This window comes from Canis lupus, chromosome 6 (genome assembly GCF_048164855.1).
Source record: "Canis lupus baileyi chromosome 6, mCanLup2.hap1, whole genome shotgun sequence".
Classification (NCBI taxonomy): Eukaryota; Metazoa; Chordata; class Mammalia; order Carnivora; family Canidae; genus Canis; species Canis lupus.
The window spans coordinates 71,629,839-71,651,694 of NC_132843.1; the positions used below are offsets into that span (position 1 = coordinate 71,629,839).

Here is a 21,856-nt window from a genome sequence, read left to right on the forward strand (position 1 = left end):
CCACATAGGGCTCCAGGTGCATGGAGCCTGCTTCTCCCTCTGCCTATGTCTCTCTCTCTCTCTCTGTGACTATCATAAATAAATAAAAATTAAAAAAAATAAAAATAAATATTAAGACCAAGAAGGCGGATTTGTCAGTATTACGAAAATATCTCGTCTACGTTTAGAACAAAGGAAGTGGATTTGTTATGTCCCCTTCCCTCTGATTAACATCTTGCCTATACCACTTCTCCGCATCTGGGATTTCTGTGGGCCCAGCTGGGTAGCCCCCTACCTAACCTGCCTGCCCCTGACTCATCACCTTGAGCAAACTATTTTCCGTGCTCCAGTTTTGACATTTGTTTCTACCTCAGGACTGTTGCAATGTTTTTATTTTATTTTATTTTTTAAGATTTTACTTATTTGAGAGAGAGAGAGTGAGAGCCAGAGAGATCACAGAGGGGAGAGGCAGAAGGAGAAGCAGACTCGCTGCTGGGCACAGAGCCTGCTGTGGGGCTTGATCCCAGGACTCGAAGATCATATGACCTGAGCCCAAGGCAGGTGCTTCAGCAACTGTGAGCCACCCAGGCTTTTAAATGACATAACGCCTGGGAAGAGCCTAGGTCCGCGTCTTGCCCTCAAGGCATTACCTTCACGACCTGTTCGTTGTTGCTAATATTTCGTGAGAAGACGAGAATTTGGAAGGTGCTGTACTGAGAGGGAAGGTGCTTGTGAAGATTTTCGTCGGAAGACGAGAGATTCCGCAGCGGACAGGTAAGGGAGCGTCGGAGACGTGGGGGGAGGTGACATTTCCACGGTGGTGTCCCTGCAGGCCCCGGCACAGGGGCAGCGGGAGGCAGAGCTGGAAGGACCACGAACACCCCGTCCACCGTGTGTGTAGGAGAGGCCGGCGGCCGGTTACGGTGAATGAAGCTCAGGAAACGTCCCCTCTTCCGGGGGAACCTGGAGCGCCGGAAGCGGCCCACCTGTGCAGAGGCGGACGGCCGGGAGAGACTTCACGGGGGGCTGGGAGGGGCCGAGGAAGGCGGGAAGAATACCCAACGCGGTCCCTTTGCAGCCACAGCCCCCGCTGCGACCATCACGTACCGGAGCCTCCAGGGCAGGCGACCATCCGGGGCGAGCTCCACCGACCCCCGGCCCGCGGCCACGGAAGATCCCGGGCGGCCATCACCGCGCAGCCGCACGCGGGAAATCGCGCTATCGCGAGACTGCGGCTCCCGGCCGGCGACGCCCCGCCCACGACGCAGAGAGGGGCGGGGCCACGGGCCTCTTCCGGTCGCGCGCGATGTGGGGCGCCCGGAGCCTCGGGGCCGAGCTCCGCCCCGGGTGGGCGCCGCAGGGCAGCGCTTTTCCGGCGTTTGTGTGGGATTCCATTTCAGTTTCTGTAATGGATTGTCGCCAATTGTCAGCGGTTTCCTGGGATTTGTTTTCCCGGAGAGGAGTTTGCCCAGGTTTGGTGTCAGCACCACGCTGCGATCTCCCGTCCGTCCGAGCCTCCCCTGGGTCAGCTGAGCTCCTGCAAGCTCCTGCGTGCTTGGTTGGCACGTTCCTTTGGAGGTCCCCCCGCCCCCCCGCCCCCCCGCCCCCGGCAGCGTGTATTGCTCTTTTGGTTGGTTTGTTCTTCCTCGTGGACGTTGATTGTTCCCTCGGATACGTGGGCTTTGGGGGTGTGGGTCCGTGAGGTCGCCCCGCCGAAGCTCTGCGTGTTTCTCTCGGATTCTGGAAGTAAGAATTCAGCTGTGAGTAACCTTGGTGGATTTCCCCAAGAATCCAGCTAGCTTCAGGCCGCGCAGCTTTCTTTCCAGGAGTCCCTTGGATTTGCATCTTACCTTTCCCTTTGTGGTGTTTTCTGAAGGTTCAAGGCGGTTACTTAAAAAATATATATATATGTATAAATATATATACATTTATATATAAATATAAAATTATAATATATTAAATATATAATATATAATATTAAATTTATATATAATGTAAATTTATTTTGTAATTATATAAATATATATAATTTATAACATCTATTCATATTATTTATAAATATATAAATAATACATTAAATTTATATAAAATATATAATATATTAAATTTATATAATAAATTTATTCTATAATTATAACATAAATTTATATATATAATTCATATTTATATTATTTATAAATATATAAATAATACATTGAATTTATATAAAATATATATTAAATTTATATATGATATAAATTTATTCTATAATTATAGCATATAAATTTTATATATAATTTATATTTATATTATTTATGAATATATAAATAATACACTAAATTCATATAAAACAATATATTAAATTTATATATATTTATATATAATTTATATTTATATTATTTATAAGTGTATAAATAATACATTAAATTTATATAAAATAAAAATTTTATATAAAATATATATTAAATTTATATATAAATTTATTCTAGAGTTCTATAAATTTATATATATTTATATATAATTATATATAATAATATATATATTATATATAATTTATATTTATATTATTTATAAATATATAAATAATACATTAAATTTATATATATTTTTTTTTTTCCTAGAAAAGTATCACTTTTATTTACACTTTCAAATGTTTTGGTATTAAACTGTCTCTGTGTTCCTGAGTGTGCTGTGAAGGCACACGCAGGGGTTGTGTCTCTCCACGATGTCAGCTTTATTCAGTCATAAATCTAGGTCAGCATAATCATAAAGCAGGTGCAGAATTCCAGATTCAGTGACGTTTCACTGACGATTAACTTGGCTTCTTCTGTGGCACACGGAGTAGAACACAAGACAAGTCACACAGCAAAGGTAACACGGGGGGGCGGGGGTAGGCAGTTCACCAGACTCTTTAAGTCTGAAGGCTGTGGGCGCGCAGTTGAGTTGAGACCTTGGTCGGGTCCAGGTCACCTCTTGGCACTTGAAGGGTCTCAGTTCCGTTCCGAGATGAATGTTCCAGAGCCTTCGGCAGCAGCTTTCTTAAGTGGTCAGACAAAGAGGGGTCAGTGTCTGGAGAGTCTGACCGTTTGCTGCAAAAACCCTCCCTTTTATTTATTTTTTATTTTCTTAAAGATTTTATTTATTTATGAGAGACACAGGCAGAGGGAGAAGCGGGCTCCATGCAGGGAGCCCGATGTGGGACTCGATCCCGGGTCTCCAGGATCACGCCCTGGGCTGAAGGTGGCGCTAAACCGCTGAGCCACCCAGGCTGCCCCAAATCCTCCCTTTTTTTTTTTTTTTTTTTAAAGATTTTGTTTATTTATTAATGAGAAACAGGGAGAGAGAGAGAGAGGCAGAGACACAGGCAGAGGGAGAGGCAGGCTCCATGCAGGGAGCCCGACGTGGGACTCGATCCCGGGACTCAGGATCAGGCCCTGGGCTGAAGGTGGCGCTAAACCGCTGAGCCACCCGGGCTGCCCCAAATCCTCCCTTTTAAAAGGGAATTGGTCTGGAGCCTCTGCAGACCCCTCGGCTTCTTGTTATCAGTTCTGGGGTGTCGTCAGCCGGTGTTGGTCTCTGTCATATCCGGTAGCTGTGGTGCCCCCTTAACTGCTTGCATCATGCTTGACACAAGTGACTTCACCTTGCTCTCTACACTCTGGTATTAACTTTTTCTTTTTAATCTCACATTGTTCTTATTAATTCATGTGTATTCTGTTGGAGTCCTTTTTCTTGGTCAGATTTATTGAACCACCCTTTGATTTTTGATTTTGATTTTTGGTTTTTGATTGATTTTGATTGCCTTTTATTGATAACCTTTATCAAAGTTTTTTTCTCTTTCATTAATGTATGCCTTCATTAATTTCTTCCTTCTTGGGCTTATTTTGTTCTTTTTGTAGAATCTTGAGTTGAAAGCTTATTTTCTTTAAAACATTTAATATGAAATATTATAAACATGTATAAAACTACGGAGAATAATATGACACCTATATACTAACCACCTGACTTTCTCATATTTGCTTCAAAATTTACTATTACCAAACACAACAAAACAAAACAAAATTTTCTATTATCTATTCAGTTAGAGCCTCCTGTGAACTCTTCTGCAGTCCTTCTCCCTCTCTTCTTCCCTAAAATTAACCCCTCCTCAGGGTATGCTGCATTCCCATTGAAAGCTTCTATGCATGCTGTATATATATGTAGTTATATAAATAATACGTGGTATTGTTTTGTAGGTTTTTAAACCTCATATTAATGCTACCATTGTGTAACTTACTTTTGTCATCCAAAATTATATTTGTGAAAATTATCTGTGTTGACTCCTGTAGTTAGCTTTTTCATCTTAACAGCTGGGTGGTACTCCATTGGACGACACTAAAACAACTTAGCCATTCTCCTCTTGCTGGCAGTTTAGTGATTCCTGATGTTTGCCATTACAACACAGTTAATGGACATTCTTTAACACATCTTACTGGGCACATGGCAAGAATTTTCCAGAATATGTCTAAAAAAATAGAACTACAAGGTGGAAATATTTGTACAATTCAACCTTATTGTTGATGCCAAATTGTTTTCCAGTGCTTGCACCCGTTTACCCTCCCACCAAGAGTGTAGGAGTTTCTGTTGTTTCACATCCCTGCCATCATCCCCTGTTTGTTTTTATCCAGGTTTTTTGTTGTTGTTGTTGTTGTTTTTTGCTATTGTAAACAATTCTGGTAGTAAACTTTCTTGTATGTCTCCCAGTACACATATGCAAGAGTATCTCTGAATATGTAACTGGTAATGGAGTTGTTAGCTCTGTTTTGTTTTACATAATATTTAAAAGGCATATTTATGTGCCCCCACGTTGGAGATATTTCCTTTTTTAATAGTAAAATTTAACCCTTTCATGCTTATGTGCTTGGATTTAATTCTGTTTTTTTTTTCTATATATTGTGCTTCCTGTTTTCTGTCTTTGGTTTGATAAAGTTTCTTTTTCCATATTTTGTTGTCCTATGGTAGTTTGGAAGTTTTATGTTCAATTATTATCTAGTGGCTACTCTTTTTTTTTTTTTTTTTAGTGGCTACTCTTATATTTTGGCTCGTTTAAACTTCTGTTTTTATATAAACATATGGAATTTATCAGCATTTTTATTTATTTTATTTTTTTAAGATTTTATTTATTCATGAGAGACACAGAGACAGGCAGAGACACAGGCAGAGAGAGAAGCAGGCTCCCTGCAGGGAGCCCAATGCAGGACTTGATCCCAGGACCCCAGATTCAGGACCTGAGCTGAAGGCAGATGCTCAACCACTTAGCCACCCAGCCATCCCTATGAGCATCTTTATGAGGCAGTCTTATATAGTGGTTAATAGTAGAGACTCTGAAGCCAGACTGTCAGGATTCAAATCCTGGCTTTTCCACTTATTAGCTGTTAAACCTGGATCTTACTATATAACTTCTCCATGCCTCAGTTGCCTCATCTGTAAAATGGGGATAAAATAGCATATACCTGGGTAGCCCCTGTGGCCCAGCGGTTTAGTGCCACCTTCGGCCCAGGGCATGATCCTGGAGACCCGGATTGAGTCCCATGTGGGGCTCCCTGCCTGCTTCTCCCTCTGCCTGTGTCTCTGCCTCTCTCTGTGCTTCTCATGAATAAATAAATAAAATCTTTTTTAAAATAGCATATACCTGATAAGATTATTGTGAGGATTAGTGTGTTAATGTGTAATTAGTATGTAAAATTTTTGGGACACTGCCTAGCACGCAGCACATAGAGCTCTCTAATCACTAGTTTTTTCATCTATGAAATAGGCATAATATCTGCCTAGCAAATTTGTTATAAAGATAATAATGCATTATTGTGTATATACTATTCAGTTTAATATAATGAGCACTTTCTATGCACTTGAATTAGTATGGTTTTTGGCTTCAAGGAGTTCATGATTTAGTTAAGGACCCACATATGGAAACAGAATTGCAGTCTGACATAACCTTAATACTATTCCCATGTCCTCTCTTACCCCCTTTTTATCTATGTTCCACACAGAGCAGTTTTAGAACACATTAATCAGATCATGTATTCCCTGCCAAAATTACTTCCACTTTCGTTACACTTTACATAAACCACAGCCTCCTGATTGTGACTTTTAACACTGTGCTCTGGGCCCTGCCTCCCCTTCTAAGTTCATCAGTTTCACCACTAATTTCACATCTGATTTCACCACTCTCCCTTCTTCTGGTGACTCCTACCTCACAGGCCTCCTCTTGGCTCCTTAAACCAACTCTCTTGTTCCTCAGTGACCTCTGCCCAGAATTTCCATCCCACCTGCTCTGACTCATCATGGCTGACTCATCTCTCAGGTCTCAGCTTGATTCAGTCAGGTTCTTAGTTAAAGACAACAGAATCTACTCTGGCTGAGAAAGGGACTTTATTAAGATTACGTAGCCCCGAGAGTCTCCAGGAAGATCAGAAGCCGGGTGGAGGTACGATACCCAAGCATGCCAGAAGCTCTAGTGAAAATCCACCGCTGCTGCCACCACTTGACACCAACGCCGCAACTTCCACAAACACAGGCTGTGAAACTAAGGCCTGGGGAACCAGGAGCTCTCCCTCTGGTCCGCTCGCCAGCCTCACCACTGGGTAGGCAGAGTTTGGCACTTTTCGTTCTTCGTCTTGCCCATGTTTCTTGCAATAAAAAAGTGGAATCTGACCAATCTCATTTTTCAAGTTGCAGTTGTGTGTGACTGTGCGTGATTGGTGGGGCCTAGGTCAGCTATGCCTGTGCTGCCAAGGGGGGGCAACTTTCCAGGGGGCAACTTCTCACGGAAATCCTCGGGTATTAGAGGGGTGTCAGAGGTGCTGGCCATTCAGAAAACCTGTCACGCGAACACTAAATACCCTGTCACCTCAGCAAGAGGCCTGCCCTGACAGCCCTAAGTATACACCTGTTCTCCCCGGCCCAGCCCCATATTCTTTCACTGTGCTCCGTCATTTTCTTCAAGGCATTTGTCACAACCTCTATAGTCAGGATGCCCTGGCGGGTCAGCGGTTTAGCGCCGCCTTCAGCTCAGGGCGTGATCCTAGAGTCCGAGGATCGAGTCCCACATCAGGCTCCATGCATGGGGCCTGCTTCTCCCTCTGCCCGTGTCTCTGCCTCTCTCTCTCTGTCTTGCATGAATAAATAAATCTAAGAACAAAACAAAAAACCTCTATAGTCGTTTCTTGGTTCAAATGCCTTATAAATCCTGGCCCCAGAGTCTAGTCTCCATGTGGAGTTTCAGTCCAATGAATGTAGCTCAAGCAGCCAAAAGTAATTTTTAAATGTATTTCAGTTTTTAACGTGGGTCTCTTGAAAGAATTATCAAAGGGGTCCACAGTTCCCAACAGTTCTCAGAGGTTTGTGTTCCCTTTTCTCCCTTGTATTCCTCCCAAATCCTCCTGTGCCTCAGTTTACCATTTCTTCCTAAGTTTTGCCTCTTGCGCTCTCCCTTCAAATGTTTTCTGCCTGTTATTTTGCCTTGCGTCACAAACATTCAAAACGGGGCTGAGGGCTCCATGTCTCTCAGGGCACAGGGGAAGAAGTTGAGAGCCCGAGGAGGCCGAGGACATTTACACGTTGAGCATTTTGGCTCACCGCGTGTGGCTGACCTCTAGATTCTAAATTTTACGAAGACAGGCAGTATCTGTTCTATTTCTGCCTAATGCAAAATCTGACGAACACATAGCCAATTAACATTTGTTTTCTGGGAGAAAAAAAAAAAAAAGTCCAGCAATTGAAGTATAGGCAAGGAAGTATACAGCACAGAGTAGGAGCCCTTGGGCTAGTGACGGGTTGGCAGGGGAGTGGGGGGGCGTACATCGAGTAAGGAGTTTGGGAAGGCATCCTGGAGAAGATGAGGCCAAAGCAGAATCTCGGAATTCACCACGCAAAGAAGTAAGGAGAGAGAAGTGCAGCACAAGCACCGAGAAATGCCCAATGGCTTGTGGAGCTAAGACTAAATGTGAAGTTGGAGGACTGTAGGGAGGTGGGCGGAGGGGTAGAGGCAGGCAAGGCAGGCATCGTGTGCCGTGCCAAGGAGGCTGGGCTTTGTCCTAGAGGCAATGCGGCCACAGTGGGCGGGTGGAGCAGTCGTTATCAGATTTTCAGTTTAGAGAGATTACCACGTGGCAGTGTGAGGTTAGACGCGAAACAGGCGAAAGAAAAAACAGTTGTGCAGCAAAAAATGTAGGCCTTCAAACAGGGCCATAGTGGGCAGTAGGGATTGGTGGTAGGGATAAAGGAATTACTTGGAGGTCAAATTGGCAGTACTGGGTAGGTGATTGGATGGGAAGGTGAGGGAAGAATCTAGAACAGTGTCCAAACTTCTGGCTTGGATGATGATGTCATTAGCTAGTGTAGAATAAATGGGAGGAGTCCTAGGTTGGCAGTGGTGGGGAAAGCCAGAAGATCTCCAGTTCTGAAGTAGACTTTAAAGTACCAAAAAAATAAATAAATAAATAAATAAAAAAATAAAGTACCTTTGGGGGCGCCTGGGTGGCTCAGTTGGTTAAGCATCTGACTTCAGCTCAGGTCATGATCCCGGGGCTCCTAGGATCAAGTCCTGCGTTGGGCTCCCTGCTCAGTGGGGAGTCTGCATCTCCCTCTCCCTCTGCCCCTCCCCCTGATCCTTCTCTAGAAAATAAAGTCTAAAAAAAAAAAGTACTTTTGGGACTTCACAGATGAGAAGCACAGCAGATACTTGGATATCTGAAGCTGCAGCTACAAGCAAAGGCCAGGGGCAGGGATGCAGAGATGCCCCTGAGGAGGGAGCAGCATGGAGGAGATGGTGAGTTTAAGAGTTGGCTGTGAGGTGCACTGGGAGGGACTGTTGTCAGGGTGACATTGGGCCCTGCCCATGCCTTCCCATGGCCCTTCTCCTACCTCTGACCATTCCTTCTCTACATGCTTTGCCAGCCCCTTTTTCCTCCTTCCCTAAAATGTGCTGTTCTCAGGTGATTTCACCACTTGGGTCCCCTGCTGTGTGTCCATCAAAGCTTTGTCTCTGGGCCAGAATTCTTATGTACAGTGAAGACCCATTTCTCCAACCACTTTCTAAGGGAAAAGTGTGGACTGATTGTGTAAAGGACCACATGAAGGGTTTGTTCTCTGCTCTATTTACTTGCATTCCAGACTGGTGCTGTGACTTGAAACTGGCTGGGACTATCTCTTGTTTCTCTGAAGAATCAAACTTGGGCAGCAGGGGTCAGAGTTTAGATCTGTTAATATGCATTGATATGTACCCCACCTCCCCATCCTATCTTAATCCTGTATGTACCTTTCTCAAGGTGCTTAACTTCCCTTCTATGCCTACTGTGTGTTCTTCTTTTCATTAGGAATTGAAATCAGACCAAAATAGAGATAAAAACCTAAATATTTCTGATATAGGGCTACCTGGCTGGCTCAGTCAGTAAAGCACATGACTCTTGATCTTGGGGTTGTGAGTTCAAGCCCCATGTTGGATGTAGAGATTACTTAAAAAATAAAATCTTTAAATATTTCTGATATAGAATAAAAATAACTGCTCAGATCATGAAAGAGGAAGAACAGTTTCATGGATGTACTTATTTAAAGCAAAAATCACAGCTCTTATTTTTGAGAAGGGAGTGCTTTTTACTCTGGAATACCTTGTTCCGAGATCACTGTATCAATTGATGGATGCTGAGCTAGTAAGCAAACCATGCCGTGAGTTAAGCTTTTTATGTAGAGAAGTTGGTTAGAACAGAAAACCAGTATTTTGATAAATTCATTTAAGAATATTTACCATACCAACTGCTTCAAACTAGTTACAACAATATGATCTACTCCCAACGGGTTGAGCTGGATTAAAAACAATGAAAACAAACATGAGGAACCACCAACTCTGGCTGTGTGAGGGGAACCTATTGACCATTAGTTGGATTCACCAGCAGCTACGGTATGGTTCTTTAGTGTGTTTCCACTGGGAGCTTCTTTGAATTTAAGCCTTTGGGGTGATTTCTGCAATATGAGCCTTTGGCCCTTGAAAATTTTCACAGAAGAGATTCAGAAAGTTCTGATTATGCCAGAAGCCACTGGTATAAAAATCATGTTTCTTCCATCAGATTAAAGTGTTCAAAAGTTGTAAGGTACATGGTCATCACCTGAATGAGCTGCTTTAAGTGGTCCTCAGCCCATGGCACTTTGCCCTTACACTCGGAACCAGCTCAAGTGTGAGTGAACACTCAGGTGCACAACAGTGAAGGAGGGCTCAGGAAAACTGGCTATATTTTTTTATAAGCTCAGATTTATCAACAGCCATTAGGACTCCTTTTGACTTTAGATATACATCCTCGTTTAGAGATCCACATAGATAGATGCATAAGAATACAGTCACTTCTGTTCTTCACAAAGTACAACTTCAATAAGAAAAGTCACAAGCTTATATAAATGCCCATTTTCATAGCAGTTTGTGAATTCAAAAGTTCTCTCAAAAAAGAATGGGAGATCCTGCTTTCAGCAATCAGTTTGGGAGGGGAATACTTCTGATACCATAGGAATAATAATGGTGTTTTCCCTAGGTTTTAAATTTCTCTTACCCATTTATGACATTTTCTCCATCATATGCTAAATCCTGCCCATCCTCACATTAACTTACTATTATTACCAAAATACCTTTAAACTTACCAAATTGAACTTTATGAAACTGTTAATAGTTGACCTTTTCTGATGTATGAAAATAGTCTTTTCACATGGTTGAGCCTAATAAAATATGAACTTTAGTTGGATGGCTATAGCTCTCTATATATATACACACACACATATATATACTCTCTCTCTCTACACACACACACACACACACAAACACACACACTATGCAGTACTTTCTGTTTACTTCAACGGGGAGAAGGAAAATCTCCCTACATTCACCAGTTCTAATGCAGCCTTGCAAAACTGTACTTGCTGACTACTGGTGATGTTTAATGAAAATATTTAGAGGTACAGTAATTTCCACAAATTTAGTATCTGACCAAATAAAGTCTGGTCCAAACTGGACACACTGTCTTTGAAAGTACAAGATCCAACTATTTAATTGGGACAGCCTACCGTGAAAGATGGCTTTTGCAGGCTTATGGTTAGGTCTAGAATCAGCAGGCCAAGTAATATAATGCTGAAACATTTTCAGTTCTTCCTCTGTGTCCTCAAGAACATTTCGCACAGTGCCTACCCTGAGACACTATGCCAAGCACCAGTAAAAAAAGATAGGCCCCAGACCTTGCTTTCCAGAAACTCAACATCTTTTAAGAGATATAAAAATATAAATAATGAGAGGCTAGTCTAAGTGTCTTAAGTTTCAAACTGGGACCGAGTAAAATATAAAAAGAAGATAGCACTTGAGAAGCTTGAAACTGACTTCAAACACCAGGGGGGCAAACAGCCAAATACCAATGTATACTGAGTTCAAAGTCATCAGGCCATAGGATAATCACAGGTGTCTTCGTCCACGGTTCTGGGCCCAACAAGCCAGAAACAGGGACTAGAGGTCCTCCAGGTCAGTTAAATCCACAGCCACTTTTAGGAACACGGTGTCATCTTTAATGTAGGTGTTCTTGGCATTCTCCAAAGTGGAATGAGCCACGAAGCGGGGGCAGCCAGATGCAATATTCATCTCTCCATCGGGTCTTTTAAAGCTACTGCTGCTGGGGTCAGCCTTGAAGGTCTCCATAATGTGGTTCTTTTTGCCACTCTGGTCCAAAAGCATCAGGGTCACCCTCTGCCTGAACGGCCACTGCAACAGTGAGTCAAACTCCCCTCGCATCACTACAAAGTAGAGCGACAGGTGTGTCCCTTTCCCGGACCCATCCCCGTTCAGGTACGCTCTGGCACAGAGCCGGTAGCCGCAGCGGCTGGTGTAGAAGGGCTGGCTGAAGATGGACACTGTGTGCCCGTCCAGGGCCTCCCTCTTCTTCATCTTATAGTCTGTCACCTTCCAGATGAGCTTTCCGTTATAGCAAGCACCTTCCAGGAGCTTAAAGCGCTCTTCATTTTTATTCAGTTGTGCTTTATGAATATTAATGTGGGCATCGTGTTTATTAGTCTCCCCTTCCAAAACAACTGCAAAGAGAAAAGATTCCATAGGCCTTAAAGTTGTCTTTTGAATTTGCCCAGAGTGGAATTTTGTTATGAAGAAAACCAATAAAATTCTGACATCCTAAAGATGAGCTGAATTCATTGTCCACCAATGGACCATTTATATTGTTTTTTTTAAAGATTTTATTTATTTATTTGAGACAGCATGAGTGAGCACAAGCAGGGGGAGTGGCAAGGGGAGAAGCAGGCTCTCCACTGAGCAGGAAGCCGGATTCGAGGTTAGATCCCAGGACCTTGGAAGCATGACCTGTGTTGAAGGCAGACGCTTAACTGACTGAGCCACCCAGGCGCCCGACCATTTGTATTATTAACTCAATGAATCTCAAGTCTTGGCAAGAGTAGCACCAAAATGTGGCCCCTGGGTGGCTCATCCTGGGATGAAGCCCTGCATCCTGTTCAGCGGGGAGTCTGCTTCTCCCCCTGCTCATGCTCTCCTGCCCACATGTGCTCTAAGATAAACAAATAAAATCTTAAAAAAAAAAAAAAAAAAAAAGAGTAGTAACAAGAAAACCCAAATGAACTCTTGAACTGAAGCTCCCCGAAGTGTAGTGAAGACACAAAGCATTTAACTAGTGTGCATTAGCATGGTGAGCCCCATTATTTAATATCTGGAATGCTTTAAACAGCCAAACCCTTTTCTATTTTTTCTGTACTTAAAACGGTGTTTCCACCACATCTCTCTCTTAGCTTTCTCATTATTTTCCACTCTCCTTAAAAACCACCACTCCCTGTTTCTGGAATCTCTTGGCCCATTTCCACACCTTGCCTGTTCCAGGCCCCGCTCATTGCCCTCCATCACTTTTCCCCCAAGTGGCCCAAATCTCATGCTGTTCTGATTCACAAATACCAGATTCAACCACTGTTTATCCTGGACGGCTGCTACTCTTTTTGGCCAGGTGTTTTGCTTGTTCCATAAACATGCAGACAGCAGAGTCACCAAAAGAAAAGCAAAATATGAGACATACCTAGTCTTTGATCATTGGTTTCTAGCAGAGTAATTTTCTGTTTCACTGTATCAATCGCTTCCACCAGAGGCCTCAGATCAAATTTATTTTGTTGCTGGTTAGCCATTTGTAATAACTGGCGCACTTGAGCTTCTAGCCAAGCCGACTTGTCAATGTGATTGGCAAGAACCTTTCAGTACGACATGGATCATAGTTTCAAAAAACAATTGTTACTATCTTAGTAATTCACTGAGAGTAAATTTTTTCAACTCAAACATTGCACATTTAATTAGTCAATTAATGAAGTGAAAAATGCACGATCCGGAAGAGAAAATTCAGTGAGGATGAGAGAGAGATGAGCCACCAAATATCCTTCTCCTCCTCCCAATCCCAGCTCCTGTTCCAAATCTTTGAATTTCTCTTCATTTGACTTTTACTCCTCCCTCAACTTCTCTCCATTTGGTTCTCTATCCTCATACCTATCTTTATATCTCTATTCTCCTGTTGTCTCTCCTCTTGCCTTATAACTTCCTTCTCAGAGGCTACTCTCCTGATCCACTCCTGCTCTGCTAGAAAGCACAGAATAAGCTGGAAGTGGACCCACCCGTTCCGGCCTGAGCACTACAGGTGGTACAGAAGTGCCCTGAGGCAAGGCCTAAATTTTGATTGCTCTCCTTAGATGGAAGAGATAAAATAAAACCAGACCTATATTTCTCTTCCATCCTTGCCACTCAGTACCTCTGACGAGTTTCTGTGTTAGGAAAAGATCAGAATTGAGATAGTAACATATGATGGATTTCTTTTTTTTTCTACACACACACAGACACACACACGCAGCGTGCTAACAAAGTACGGAAATTATATGGCCTCCATTTTTCTGGGAGAGTCTACATTTCAAAAATACTACTCATGCCACATGTCTTAAAATCTTTTTCACAATAAATTTTATTTATTTTATTTTATTTTTTATTTTATTTTTTTCACAATAAATTTTATAAACACAATAAAGACATTCATTAGAAATGTGTTTATGGTTGTTTAACATTCATGATTTGCAAAGTAACTTTTGCTATATTTTAGTGTTGTTTAAAGCATCTGCTTCAGGGAATTAATAGTTTCACTTTGTTGACTGCAAAATGCAGAACTATGGAAACTCTCAATGAATCCGACATCAAGGGACTAATATTGATCCAACATTAATTACAACCCTAATTGCCATAAATCATGTAAAAGTATTAGATCAATGTTAAAATGTACTGAACGTTAAATGTTGGGGTTTGGTAAAAGAAGATCTTCATTCTTATGAAACACATACCAAAATGTGTAGGGGTAAAGGGCCCTAATATATACAGCTTACTCTCAAATGGTTCAGAAAGAACACCCACGCACATACAGCAACAGAGACAGAGAGAGAGAGACGGGACAAAATACTGACAATGAGTGAATCTGGGTGGAGAATAGGTATTTTAAAGCACTATCTTGTTCTTTTAGCGTTTGTTTACATTTGAAATTATCTCCACTTAACAAGTTGTAAGAAAAACCCTGGCTGCCAGTTGAAGGCTAAATCTTGGCTATGAGTAGAGACGCCATTTCTCACCTGGATGTTTGAGAGGAAGCTTCCATTTTTGCCAAACAGCTGTGCAAACTGCTTGAACTCCTTTTCGAATTTCTTTACAGTTTCTGCTAGCTGCTGGATTTTACTTTCTTTCTGCTCTAGGCTCTTATATAAATCAGAAATCTAGTAACAGGAATGTGAATGAGATCATTTAAATGCATGTATACACGTTAAAATAATTTAAATATAGGTCTAGGAAAATATGGTGTTTCCAGAAAAATATATACATACATATACATTTACCAGTGGGTTCCTATATAATATTTACCAGTGGGTTCCTATATAATATTTGCAGGGGTTTCTGAAAACAAAACAAAACAAAAACCAGAGCCACAGATTTCTCATCAGCCTTTTCTATACTTAACCTGCCTTATGATGGTTCATCTAATGATAGTGGACATCACTTGACTAAATTCACTGAACTGGTTCTCTTCATTCATTCAGTACGCACTTAGTAACCACAGAGTACTGATCAGCGCACCACAACAGATGCTATCTGCTATCTGCTTTTTTTTTTCTTAACCTATAAAACTATAAGGGGTCTTATTTGCAATGGTCCTTTTGGTAAGCTATATATATATATGTCATTTTCTTAGAGATGAATACATAAGAAATAAGACAAGGAGGGGCCACATCTGGGAATCACAACAATTTAGCTCTGTGGCAGCCACTGTAATATCTGGTAAAGCAGAGAGAGGTAAGAATGACCCCCACAGAAGAAATTGAATGTTGTCTTCCAATCACTTTCTGTCGATAGGGGCCAGACTTTAAATTTGTTAGACCCTGCCTGTCCTACTTGGCTGAACAGGGCGAAGTTGCCACCAATGGTGGTGGGAAGATTCAAGGAAGTAGAGATTTCAGACCCAAGGCCTGAATGGATTCAACATTACACACCAGTGTTAGCATATATTAGGAGACTTCGCATTTATTCATTAAAGCATACAGGAAATCCACATATTTCAAATAATCCTACAATAGATTCTGTGTGTCCTGAATCTAACTATAATTGGTGCAATTTGTCCATCTCCTTGTGGTTCTCTAGATACATCTAAGGATGGTGCTAACTATTCAGGAAAGCTGGGTGTTTAGAGTTCTATCCATTTAGACTAACGGCAAATAGCTGAAATTTGCTGAATGTGTCATACCCTTCTATTAATTAGCTCTTTTAATCCTCAAAGAACCCTTTGAGTTGGGTATGACTATCAGCCCATTTTACAGATAAGGAGGCAGAGAGTTTAAGTAACCTGCCCAGTGTACAGTTAGCTTAGCAAGTGGCAGGCAAAACATGTTATGCTCTTAGAATCTGTAACGTATTTGAAGGAAATAACCAGAAACCCTAATGTGAGCCTAGATGGCTCTTCTCTTATGATCCATACTTACCAACTTTAAATTCTAATATACAACAAAACAACTCATATCCACTTTTCATTTCATTTCAACACTTTGTTTTAGCCTTCATTACGTCTCACCTGGACTGTGACAACAGCTTCCCTACTGGTCCTACACCATCCCTCGCACTCCCACCAGAACCGAAGCTCTATGGGACCTGGGATGTGGGTCCCACAGGCCACTGTAACCCCAGGAACTGGTCTGATGCCTGGCATCAGCAGGTGTTTGATAAATATTTGTTGGATGACTGTATGAATGAATGATGCTCTTTCTTTGTCTTGTTTGCCCCTAATTCATCCTTCATGCTGTACCTAGAGTAATATGAAGACACAAATCTGGTCTTGTCACCTCCCCTCTTACTTAACCATCCTTAGTGGACTCCTTTTTACAAACCCCACTGGGCCCTACATGATCTTCCCCTGGCTACCTTTTCAGCCTCCTGGCCACTGACATCCCACGTGTGCCCTGCCCAGCAAGACCACACTTCTCTTGTCCCCTGGGACCTGCTCTCTGAGATACTTCCTCCTCTATTGAGAAACCGCTGCTTTTCCAGTGTCCACTCAAGGGTACTTTCTCTCAGAAATATTTCCTCACCAGTACTACCTACCTAGGTCGTCTCTCAAGTTCCAAGACCCTCCTGACCCCACTTGAGTGTTTAACTTACCCTCATTATTCCTAAAGCTTTTTGGGGGTTGTTTGGGTCTTTTTCCTCTACTAACTTTTTGAGGCCACATCTCACTTATTTCTGCATCCCCAAAGCCCAGCACAGTGTCTGGCACCCAAAGGGCATTTGATACGTGTCATATAAATGAATATACAAATGCCTGCAACAACCATGTGATCTCTGGGCCCAGAAACTTCCATTTAGACCCTGAGAGAGCTGACTTTTCCCTACAGGGCAGACCCATCTCCCTGATGGAAAGCAAACCTCCGTGTCTCCTCTCCCCACCCTCCCCCCTCCCCTGCTCCTGTTCCGGCAGTGCCCAGCTCAGGTCATAACTACCATGTTCTCTGCCTTCTAGACTTGTAGCTTGCATCCCGACCTCTGAGTGTCTCCGATGCCCTCTCCATCCCCACAGACACGGCCTTGGCTGAGCTTCACCATCACCTCCAGCACCACCAGCCCCCAGTACCTTGCCTACTTCACCTAATACTCAGCTGCTTAGTATGTTGGCTCCAGCTAACAGCTTAAGTATATTAGCTCACGTAACCCTCACCACAACCTCATTTTATGAATGAGGAAACTGGGAAGAGAGAGGTTAAGTAGCTTGTCCAAACCCATACGGAGAGTGTAGAGCCAGGTCTCGAAACCAGGCATTCTGGCTCTGAAGCCCTCACTCATCAATTGCGAGGCCCTCCTGCCACCTTGTCTAGTTAAGTACAGCATCCTTCTGCCTGGTTCCCCCGTCCTCATGCTCTTCTCTCCCTCTATCCATCTTCCATGCTGCCACCAGCTGTCTTATCTTTTTTTTTAAAGATTGCATTTATTTATTTGAGAAATGGGGGAGGGACAGAAGGAGAAGGAGAAGCAGACTCCCCACTGAGCAGGGAGCCCAACGTGGGGCTCGATCCCATGACTCTGGGATCCTGACCTGAGCCAGTCAGATGCTTAACTGAATGAGCCACCCAGGTGCCTTGCAGCTGTCTTACTTTTTAAAGCCAAACAATTAGTTGGCCACATACTGGTCCTTGCCCACCCCTAGTGTCCAAAAGTTCACCTTATGCCACCTTGCATTTATGAAAGACCTTCACTGGGACCTGTTTCCACTAACCAAAAGAAATCAAAGAGGAGTTTCACTTTTATGAAATGGTAACTGCTCCTTTGCTTTACACCACTTCAGCTTCTGAAAAGTTTCATAGGGTTGCTCTACTTTCCCCTAGTGGGGGGAAACTTGTGTTTTCCTATTTCAAAACCTCCATGAGCTCCCTTTTACTGACAAACAGTAATTCAAACTTTGGCTCTTAAATCCTTTCTGAAACAAGGGAGAATATGAATGAATAAAATAAAATAATTGAATGTATAGCATCTGCAACTCCTTAGCTTACATGGAGGGCCACTGCAATGTGGATCGAGCATAGCAGTCTCCAGTACTCCCCTGTCACACTCAGGAGCCCCACCATCCCCAAGTCCCTGTTCCTTGAACCATCGGCCTTCCTCATACCTCCCTGTCTTGGCACAAGTTTTCCTTTTCTGCAACGTCCTCTTTCCACAACATTTAAGCTGACACATCTTCTCTTCCTTCAATGCAAAGCTCGAATGTGCTCCCTTGGAGAACCTTCCCCAACACCCACTGCCTCTGCGCCCCAGACTGAGCCACAGCATGTTCTATAGCACAGTAACTTCTCTATTTGCATTTTCGTGAGATCTTCAAGGGCAGAAGCTGCGTCTTCCTCCACTCAGAGCCCCTAGCAACGAACCTCATATCTAACATACAGCAGGTGTTTGTGAATGAACAAATGGATGGATGGGTGAGGTGAGTGGTACAGAAAGAACTCGGGAATCATTACCAGGCAGTGTGCCCTCTACCAACGTTACAGTTTAATTGGTCTTCCCAATTTTCTTCAGGGTCTGCCCTTGGAACTCACACATCTCCTTTAATATGGAATCAGATGTCATAAAATAATTGGCAATAATCGCATTCAGCTCCCTCTCTTCCTGACATGCGCTTGAGAAGTCTGATCCTCTGAGATGTTCTAACAAAATAATTAACTTTCATAATAATTACTCAACAGAATCAGCATTTATTGAGGTCCATTATGAATATTCCAGGGATTATGGCAGGCATTTGTACACACAATTTGATTCACTTGATAATCACAACTCAGTGAAATAAATACATATGTATGCATTTATCAGGCTGCAAAGTTTCTCACAGGCAGGAGTTAAGACTTACTACAAAATATGTAAAACCCACAGTGCCTAGAAGAGATAGTCAACTATTGTTTCAGAGTAACATTAGTCTAATTCAAAAACATCGAACACCTACTTGTCACCTGCCAGGTGCCAAATATTAACCAGAAGGTGTGTGGCTAGGCTGCAGAGAGGCAGTGTGGTATTTCGTGGGGAGCACTGGGCTGAGAATCAGGGGACATGTGTTTGAGATTAAATCCTGCCACTTACAAGTTACAAACATCAAAATTTCTTTGAGCTTAGTCAACTTCATCTGTGGAAGGAGAGGGTTGGACCCAAAAATCTCAAAGACACCTTCTGGTTCTAATGTTCTATAATCCTATGAATCTGCCTGGCTGCTTAATAGAAAAACATCTACCTCCACTCAACTTGTACTGAAACAGAGGAGAATATAAAACTACCAACAATTACCAATCCCAGCAATTGTGCTGCCTCCCTTTACATTGGAAACCATGAATATTTACCTGTTCTTCTAATTGTAAGTTCTTCTCTAAAACCAGAAGCATGTGGTCCCGTAACGCTGAATGCTCATGCTCCTGCAGGCTCCCCCGTTTATCCTTCAATATGAAGACGAAAGCAAGTCAGGTTTTTTTGTGAAAGGCTCCAAAAATGAGGGTGGTGGTAAGATGTTCTGCTAACGCAGAACTGTAACAACTCTGCTTACTCGTCTAAAGGTGGGTTGCAGGAAAAATAGCCCTCCCAGTCCACAAGACAATTTTAAACTTACAGTAACAGAGAATCGGGCCACTGTCAAAATTCTCAACACAGATTTCTTTCTGTGTGCTGGGAATCTAGGACTGTGGGGTAAGGGCAGTTATCATCTCTCAGCTATTTCCACATAAAATCTCTCTCCTCGGTGGATTAGCTTCAGATCAATGTCAAGCCTAGGTTAGTTCTCTCTCCTACTGAGCACACATCTCCATGCTGCCTTCTATCGAAGGCCAAAGGTATACAACCTGATGGTAATTCCAGCCAATGCATATTTGTTGCCCTCAAAATCAAAGAATATGTTTGCAAGAATAAAGGGTAACTACCTTTTCTAGTAATTAAAATATTGTGCATTGAAAAAGTAAATACTATCCATTTTGCAGCCAAGATGATCACTGGTTTGATACTGAAATTCTATGTACTCTTCACTGACTTTTTAAAAAGGCTTCTCACAATATAAAATATTTTTTCAAATATGTTTTTAAAATAAGAGAAATATATGCTTCCCCTTTTCTCCATCACCACCCCTAATTCCCTAGTCTCACCAGAATCAATGAAGATATATATATATATACACATTTTTAATCACTGAGATAATAACCATATTCAATTTTGAAAAATATTCTTATTATTTTTATCAGATGTATGATATTCCAAAATATAAATATATACAATTATATAGTCAGCACTTTAGTGATGTGCTTACAGGCTTTTAGTTTTTTGTTTTCTTTCGCTATATAAACACCTTTGAGTTTATTTGTATATGTGTAAAATAATAAACATCTTTGAGTGTACTTGTATATGTATATAATCATTGAATACTTATGAAAGAATTTTTTAAAAATAAAGACATTTTTATTTAATTTAATTTTTTTCAGTAAGCGATATGCCAAACATGGAGCTTGAGCTCCATAACCCTGACTGGGCCAGCCAAGCACCCCTCACTTTTCATAGATATAACCAAACTGCCTGCAAAAAAAAAAAAAAAAAAATGGATATTATAAATTGCTTTAATCTAGTCAAATTGATGGTGAAAGTTACATTTCTTGTTATAATTTACGCTTATTTAGGAGTTAGATGCAGTGTCTTTTTTTTACATCTATTAGCCAACTGAATTTTTTCTGGACTACTCATATATTCCTTTGCCTATTTTTCTCTTGAGTTGGATAAGCTATTTACATTCTTTGTATATTAAGGAAAATACCCTTTTTATCTTGTCATATGTTGGAGACAATTACCTCCAGTTTGTGGTTTGCCATTTGACTTTATTTGTGGTATTTTTAGAAATCATATAAAAGTTTCAAATATTTGTGGTTAAACATCAAAATCACAGCTCTGGTTTTGTGTTAATTATCTAAGAAAGACCTTTCTTTCAAGAATAAAAAAAAAAACACTCTTTCTTCTAGCATTTTTATGATTAAAAAAAAAAACTTACTTGAAGTAATTTTAGATGTACATAAAGTGTGAAATAACACAGTGCATGATACATCTTAATGCCTAAAACTTTGATCCATCTGGAATCTGTTAAAATGAGGTAGGAATCAAACTTTCTTTCCTTTTCTTTTAAATTTATTTTATACAATTTATTGAATAATATTTTTAAAGGTAAAATACACTTTAAAACATGATTTCAAATCAATTCTGTTTCAAAATACTTGGTGATAGACCAGGGTATCATAAAACCAAGATTTATAATCATCAGAAGAATAACTCTGGAAAGTCTCAAAATCTGATAGAGGCAGTGGAATTTGAATTAGAAAAACCACCATGATGGTTAATTGTATGTGTCAGCTTGGCTGGGCTACGGCACCCAGTTGTTTAGTCAAAACAAATCTGGATGTTGCTGTGAAGGTATTTTGTAGATGTGATTAACATTTACAATGAGTTGACTGACGAAAGCAGGTTACTCCATACATAATGCCATAGAGCCTCATTCAACCAGCTAAAGGCCTCAAGAGCAAAGGTTTCCTAAAGAAGAAGCACTTTTCCCTTTTCCCCAGGATTATAACCTAGGAGCTCCAGCCTGCTGGCCTGCCCTGCAAAGAATCCGATTCACCAGCCCCCTGAATCACGAAAGCTAATTTCTTAAAATAAATTTCTGTCTATCTACATGTAGGTATAGATCTCCTATTGATTCTGCGTCTCTGGAGAGCCCTGACTGATAACATTGCCAGTCTTAAAGTTCCCCAAAGTGAATGTTCT

At 41.6% G+C, this 21,856-nt stretch overlaps 1 protein-coding gene and 2 long non-coding RNA genes across 4 annotated transcripts in view; 2 read left to right on the plus strand and 1 right to left on the minus strand.

Moving 5' to 3' along the window:
• Positions 1-2,506: 2,506 nt before the first annotated feature.
• Positions 2,507-6,651, plus strand: LOC140635888 (uncharacterized). The gene is made up of 2 exons (XR_012033223.1): positions 2,507-2,829; positions 6,239-6,651. It is a non-coding gene; the product is annotated as an uncharacterized lncRNA (long non-coding RNA).
• Positions 6,652-10,196: 3,545 nt separating this feature from the next.
• The window catches only part of TRAF5 (TNF receptor associated factor 5), a 47,523-nt gene continuing 35,863 nt past the window's right edge, over positions 10,197-21,856 (minus strand). For both annotated transcript variants that reach the window (XM_072831160.1, XM_072831161.1), the window contains exons 8-11: positions 19,411-19,503; positions 14,629-14,769; positions 13,053-13,221; positions 10,197-12,051 (exon numbers count right to left, since the gene is read on the minus strand). In XM_072831160.1, the coding sequence (XP_072687261.1) occupies positions 11,474-12,051; positions 13,053-13,221; positions 14,629-14,769; positions 19,411-19,503 (981 nt within the window). In that variant the 3' untranslated portion in view covers positions 10,197-11,473. The remainder of the gene's footprint in view (positions 12,052-13,052; positions 13,222-14,628; positions 14,770-19,410; positions 19,504-21,856) is intronic.
• On the plus strand, positions 14,590-16,295 carry LOC140635889 (uncharacterized). Its single transcript, XR_012033224.1, has 2 exons — positions 14,590-15,343; positions 16,099-16,295. It is a non-coding gene; the product is annotated as an uncharacterized lncRNA (long non-coding RNA).